The 6,439-nt window shown below is 42.9% G+C and overlaps 1 protein-coding gene across 3 annotated transcripts; it reads left to right on the top strand.

Annotated features, from left to right (window-relative positions):
• Positions 1 to 294: 294 nt before the first annotated feature.
• Positions 295 to 4,017, top strand: LOC132960308 (HLA class II histocompatibility antigen, DQ beta 1 chain-like). 3 transcript variants are annotated; one of them, XM_061033191.1, is made up of 5 exons: positions 300 to 594; positions 1,848 to 2,061; positions 2,155 to 2,222; positions 2,730 to 2,843; positions 3,489 to 4,017. In XM_061033191.1, the coding sequence occupies exons 1-5, from the start codon at positions 330 to 332 to the stop codon at positions 3,512 to 3,514; spliced, it is 687 nt and encodes a 228-aa protein (XP_060889174.1). In that variant the 5' UTR covers positions 300 to 329; the 3' UTR covers positions 3,515 to 4,017. The 3 variants fall into 3 exon arrangements, with proteins under 3 accessions (XP_060889173.1, XP_060889172.1, XP_060889174.1); XM_061033190.1 differs by lacking the exon at positions 3,489 to 4,017 and having other exon boundaries at positions 295 to 594; positions 2,155 to 2,278; positions 2,322 to 2,764; XM_061033189.1 differs by lacking the exon at positions 3,489 to 4,017 and having other exon boundaries at positions 295 to 594; positions 2,155 to 2,302; positions 2,334 to 2,764.
• Positions 4,018 to 6,439: the final 2,422 nt, after the last annotated feature.

The following is a 6,439-nucleotide window of genomic DNA, read 5'->3' as shown; positions in this document are numbered from 1 at the left end:
TTAATATATACACATCTTACTGATTAATATATACACATCTTACTGATTAATATATACATCTTACTGATTAATATATACACATCTTACTGATTAATATATACACATCTTACTGATTAATATATACATCTTACTGATTAATATACACATCTTACTGATTAATATATACACATCTTACTGATTAATATATACATCTTACTGATTAATATACACATCTTACTGATTAATATATACATCTTACTGATTAATATATACATCTTACTGATTAATACACACACAGTGTTACACACTAAAAGTGACTCTGGTTTTGTTTTTCATTTTCAGATGTATCTATGGAAGTTGAGGTAGACCGTTGTGTGTTTAACTCGACTGATCTGAACAACATCGAGTACATCCTCTCTTTCTACTACAACAAACTGGAGTATATCAGGTTCAGCAGCAGTGTGGGGTTGTTTGTTGGATACACAGCTTTTGGTGTGAAGCAGGCAGAGGCTTGGAACAACGACCCTTCAGAGCTGAACAGAAGGAGAGCTGAGAAGGAGAGATACTGCCAACACAACATAGGAAACTGGTACAAAGCTTCTCTGTCTAAATCAGGTGAGTTTGAGTTCCTGTCTCCTCACACAGCATCACATCATCATGGTTTTATTAAATAATGAATCCATAAACAAATGGACTCTGACTGATTACATTTCATTAGATTTCATTTTCACTCTTTTATAATTTCCTGTTTCATTAATGTTCAATAAAAACACTTTAAAGTCGTCTCACACTGATGATCAGTTTATATCAGAGAAATCTCAAACTGAAACTCTTGATCTGTTAAAGTCCTCACACACAGCTCTGTGTCACAGCCTGCTGGTCAAACTCTGTTACTGCAGTTAACAACATTCACATGTACTTAAAGTCATTTTTCTTCACGATAGTTGAAAACATTAACAATCAATTATTGATTAATAATTAATAATTAATGAGCCGCACGTCCTGTTCTCAGTTTATGTTTAATTGAACCCGTTATAGCAGCACGATAGTTACTTGAAACATTCATTCATAAAAACAGTTTGAACTAATAAAACAACGAGGCTCTCGCTCTTTTAAACGTGTGACTTTCCTTACTTAACGCCTCTGCTAACAGATCAACGCCAATCGGGCGCTATACCACCGTTTCTAACAAGGCTGACTGAATGAAAGTCCTTTTTAAAATCAACAGAAAGTTCTGAATGAAAGTGAAATAAAAGCATCTGAGCCTCTTCACAATACACTTAACTCTTCTGCTTTGTCTGCAGATGAACATTTCTACACGTTCAGGAGTGAGTTATTGTGAGCACATAAAATACTCTACTCACCATCATATATGTACAGCTTAGTGTTTTTATTTAGAAAGATGAGCACATCTACGTGATCAGGGCTCAGTCGAGTGTTCAGTCTATTCTCAACAAGTCCAGCTGCAGAAAACACAAAACTCCGTCTCTCTGCTGACCTCTTCATTTTAGCCTCACTCTCCTCAGTAACACTTCTTACTTTAGCTTTTCTGAGTTGCACAAAGTGACAGGCGCCCTCTTTTGGTACAAAATGGTATTACATGTAAAACTGTCAGTTGATACATTTATCAGTTCAATTCTTAACGGCGATTAATCGATAAACGTTAATCATTAACATCTCTATTTCTGTCATCTGAGAGGATTCAAAGCCTTCAGTGAAACTAAATGAATATAACTCATCAAACTGTGTTTCACTGATTCAAACTCTTCGTACTTGATGATGTTCACACTGAAACCAGAAAAAGAGCACTGATACTCTGTCCGTCTACTGAAACAATACATTCAATAATCAAACTGTGTGTGCTGCAGCCAAGCCGTACGCCAAGCTGCACTCTGAGACGCCCCCTACTGGTGGACACCCCGCCATGTTGGTGTGCAGCGTCTACGACTTCTACCCCAAAATGATCAAAGTGAGCTGGCACAGAGACGGAAAGGAAGTCACCACTGATGTCACTTCCACTGATGAGCTGGCTGACGGAGACTGGTACTACCAGATCCACTCACACCTGGAGTACACGCCCAGGTGGGTCCAGCTACAGGTTTAGGTCCAGGTCCAGGTCCAGGTCCAGGTCGAGGTGTTGAGTGTGACTGATCCTCTGTTTCTGTGGTTTTTCAGGTCTGGAGAGAAGATCTCCTGTGTGGTGGATCACGTCAGCCTGGATGAACCTCTGGTTAATGTCTGGGGTAAATACCTGTCTGTCTGCTCACCTGTCTGTCTGCTCACCTTTTCACCTGTCTGTCTGCTCACCTGTCTGTCTGCTCACCTTTCACCTGTCTGTCTACTCACCTTTTCACCTGTCTGTCTGCTCACCTGTCTGTCTGCTAACCTTTTCACCTGTCTGTCTGCTCACCTGTCTGTCTGCTCACCTTTCACCTGTCTGTCTGCTCACCTTTTCACCTGTCTGTCTGCTCACCTTTTCACCTGTCTGTCTGCTCACCTGTCTGCTCACCGTTTCACCTGTCTGTCTGCTAACCTGTCTGTCTGCTCACATGTCTGTCTGCTAACCTGTCTGTCTGCTCACCTTTTCACCTGTGTGTCTGCTAACCTGTCTGTTTGCTCACATGTCTGTCTGCTCACCTGTCTGTCTGCTCACCTTTTCACCTGTCTGTCTGCTCACCTTTTCTCCTGTCTGTCTGTTCACCTTGTCACCTGTCTGTCTGCTCACCTGTCTGTCTGTCTGTCTTCCTCAGACCCGTCCATGCCAGAGTCTGAGAGAAACAAGATCGCCATCGGAGCGTCTGGACTGATCCTGGGTCTGATCTTATCTCTGGCTGGATTCATCTACTACAAGAGCAAGACCCGAGGTAGACCAGTTCAGACCAGTTCAGACCAGTTCAGACCAGTCTAAACCAGTTCAGACCAGTCTAAACTAGTTCAGACCATTTCAGACCAGTCTAAACCAGTCAGACCAGTTCAGACCAGTCTAAACCAGTTCAGACCAGTCTAAAACAGTTCAGACCAGTTCAGACCAGTTCAGACCAGTTCAGACCAGTCTAAACCAGTTCAGACCAGTTCAGACCAGTCTAAAACAGTTCAGACCAGTTCAGACCAGTCTAAACCAGTTCAGACCAGTCTAAAACAGTTCAGACCAGTCTAAACTAGTTCAGACCAGTTCAGACCAGTTCAGACCAGTCTAAACCAGTTCAGACCAGTTCAGACCAGTTCAGACCAGTCTAAACCAGTTCAGACCAGTCTAAACTAGTTCAGACCAGTCTAAACCAGTTCAGACCAGTCTAAACCAGTTCAGACCAGTTCAGACCAGTCTAAACTAGTTCAGACCAGTCTAAACCAGTTCAGACCAGTTCAGACCAGTCTAAACCAGTTCAGACCAGTCTAAACTAGTTCAGACCAGTCTAAACCAGTTCAGACCAGTTCAGACCAGTTCAGACCAGTTCTAACGATGTTTCTGTATCAGTCGTTGATCTCGTTTTTTCTTCTCTTTAATGCAGGAAGGATTCTGGTGCCCAGTAACTGATCCGGGTCCTGGTGGTCCAGCATCAGATGGAGGAACAAGCAGCTTCCTGTGCTTTCCACCTGACGTACCGACTAAACACGATTGTCTGATGCTGGGCTGGTGTGAACCTGATCCTGGACTGTTCCTGGGTCAGGTTTAGTCTGGTCTCTGGATGTGGACTGTGCTTCATTCTAGTGTGATGCTTTACTTGATCAATCAATATTTTACAGGATCAATCATTCTGCTGTTCTATCAGATATAATCAGGGGATTGGAGGGTTTAAATGTGTGATTGTTACATTTATATATTTGTACTGAGAGAAACTTTTCCAACCACAGTAAACCTTCAGAAACCATGTGTGGACGTTTTCTTCAGGTGTTAATAATCAGGTAGTATACTAGTAATAACCCGTTAGATTGTTTATCTTATGGAAGCAATAAGTGGACGAATCATATCTCCTTATTTTCTCAAACTCTTCACTTGATGTATCCGGTTTAAGAGATTAAACACTGGTTTTCCCACGAGTTCCTCACACTTGTTTTTCTTTAAGTCTCTGTTTATTTGTATTCTTTTAGTTAAAAGATGAACATAATAAATTACAATGTAGAAAAGGAAAAGTAACCCATGAACACCAAGATTCCTTCAAGTGCTTCAACCTCTAAGATAATCAGTCGTTTCATCATTACAGTTGCTGTATATTAATTCTACATTATGTACATTAATATTAGACTGATCGGTCTATTATCATACTTAGCTGTTACTGCTAATTCTACACATAGCCTACTTTTAACATTATTACTGACATAGCTGTCCATGTACATTATTCATTGTTGTTGTTGTTTCACTCTGATGTTCTGACATATTTCAGACAGAACATCTGAGGAACAGAAGTTGTGAGGGTCATGAACCTGGTGTGTGTGTGTGTGTGTGTGTGTGTGTGTGTGTGTGTGTGTGTGTGTGTGTGTGTGTGTGTGTGTGTTTACTCTCTGTTAATAAAGTTAAGCAGCTCAAACAAACACTGACCTCTGACCCCTGTGAGGAACCAATCACAGTGAGCTCAGAGGGTTGTGTTTATCAGAGACGTCACTGATGTCAGTGTGTGATCGGGCTGTGAAGGTTCATTAATCTGTGACTGTATGAGAGGGAAGGAAAACATTTTTATTTTCAACAAAACGTGAACATCACGTCGACCGCACATCCTCACTAATGATGCCATTGTTACTTTTAATTTGCTGAAAAGGTGAGTAAAGGATCATTTTGTTTTGTTCTCTGTATCCTCAGATGTTTTTCTGAGGTGCAGACCTCCTAACGAGGAGACAGCGTTGGATAATAACACTACTAATAGTGACATTAGAAGTTTGAACTTTCCAGCAGCTTGGTAGGAGTGTCGCTGCTTTCTGACTCAAATGAGTTGGTAAGGCCTTCAGACACTCTGCCATCAAGCTGTTCATCCTTGATAATAGCCACTAGAAGGAAAACGTCATGGTTTTATTTATTGTCTTCTTGGGTGATTCACATTGTGGATCATCATTTAAATTCTACGTTGATGATCTGTCCTTACATTTTCTGAATGTAGTCTTTCATTTGTCATCTGCAGTACATCCTAGTATGGCCGCCTATCTACTTATCATTTACTTATCTACTGTCATTCTAAATCTGTGTAGTTTAACCTCACCTGGCCCTCAGGTGTGATATACCATTTTGGCCACACGAGGGCGCCAGTGTTCCAGTGAGCATCTCTGTTTGTGTATGAACGTGTTTCTCTCTGGGTAGACCTCAAAAGACAGCAGCAGAACATAGTTTGTGTTTGGCGTCTATAGCTCGTCACAGTTTTGATTTTAATGCAGAAATTTGAGGAGTGATGGGACGACGTCTGAAGCTGAGGAGCTCTTTAACTTTTATTTTTTGGGATAAGAGGGTGGAGCTTGAGAAATAGTGTAGTGGCTCCGCCCACATCTTATGTACAGTCTATGATGGCTCAGTCCTGGTTTAATTTCTCTAACTGTCTGTCTCCTCTGCAGGTCGTCATGGATACCATCAGGACTCGTCGGAGACAGGTGTGATAGGTGAACAGCATTCAGACTTCCCCCTTTATTGCCATGGTTACACCTCTCTCTCTCTTTCTCTCTCTCTCTCTCCAGTCAACCTCTGTGTCACTCCAGCGCTCAGTGGGCGTGGCCGATGATGAGGAGGCGGCAGGAGCTCCGAGGGTGGAGCTGAGGTTTGTGACACCAGAGGCCGAGGAGGAAATGGAGGCGGAGCCCAGCAGTGACATCGAAGCATTGATGCTTGGACATCGCTATGGAAACCGGAAAACCTGTGTGCTCCTGTGTGCGTGTGGAGTTGTTCTCTTCACTACAGGTTGACAAAAACACACAGACGCGCACACACACGAATACACACAGGGTTTGTGTGATCATGTGACTCAAGTGGGTGTGGTCTGTCTCTCTCTCAGCTTTCCTATTGGCCTACGCAGTGTTAGGTGGGTTGTGCCCCTGCTCCAAGATGGGGGGGCAAGGTGAGGAGGATGAAGAGCCAGGGGGCGGTACAAAGCTCTCTGCAGAGGGAGGGGTGGGGCTTTACCTGGGAGATCTCAGGGTGATGATGAGGAGGCTACTACAAGATGAAGATATCTTCAACACAGTCAGGTGATCCGGTTTTTACACGACCCATCCAACCTCCAACAATCTGTCTGTCCTCTCAGTCGATTGTCTCTACCTGTCCTCTCAGTCGATTGTCTCTATCTGTCCTCTCAGTCGATTGTCTCTACCTGTCGTCTCAGTCGATTGTCTCTACCTGTCCTCTCAGTCGATTGTCTCTACCTGTCCTCTCAGTCGATTGTCTCTACCTGTCCTCTCAGTCGATTGTCTCTACCTGTCGTCTCAGTCGATTGTCTCTACCTGTCCTCTCAGTCGATTGTCTCTATCTGTCCTCTCAGTCGATTGT

The sequence above is a fragment of the Labrus mixtus genome, unplaced genomic scaffold (assembly GCF_963584025.1).
Source record: "Labrus mixtus unplaced genomic scaffold, fLabMix1.1 SCAFFOLD_220, whole genome shotgun sequence".
In the NCBI taxonomy this organism is placed as follows: Eukaryota; Metazoa; Chordata; class Actinopteri; order Labriformes; family Labridae; genus Labrus; species Labrus mixtus.
Note: the sequence above shows the minus strand (reverse complement) of the source record. Positions and strands in the feature narration are given on the sequence as shown.

Excerpts from the sequence above, each read along its gene's own strand:
- LOC132960308 (XM_061033189.1), top strand. The coding sequence starts at position 330 with ATGGAAGTTGAGGTAGACCGTTGTGTGTTTAACTCGACTGATCTGAAC. Across the intron at positions 595-1,847 it reads AGCTTCTCTGTCTAAATCAG|CCAAGCCGTACGCCAAGCTG; the intron begins GTGAGTTTGAGT and ends TGTGTGCTGCAG. Across the intron at positions 2,062-2,154 it reads CACCTGGAGTACACGCCCAG|GTCTGGAGAGAAGATCTCCT; the intron begins GTGGGTCCAGCT and ends GTGGTTTTTCAG.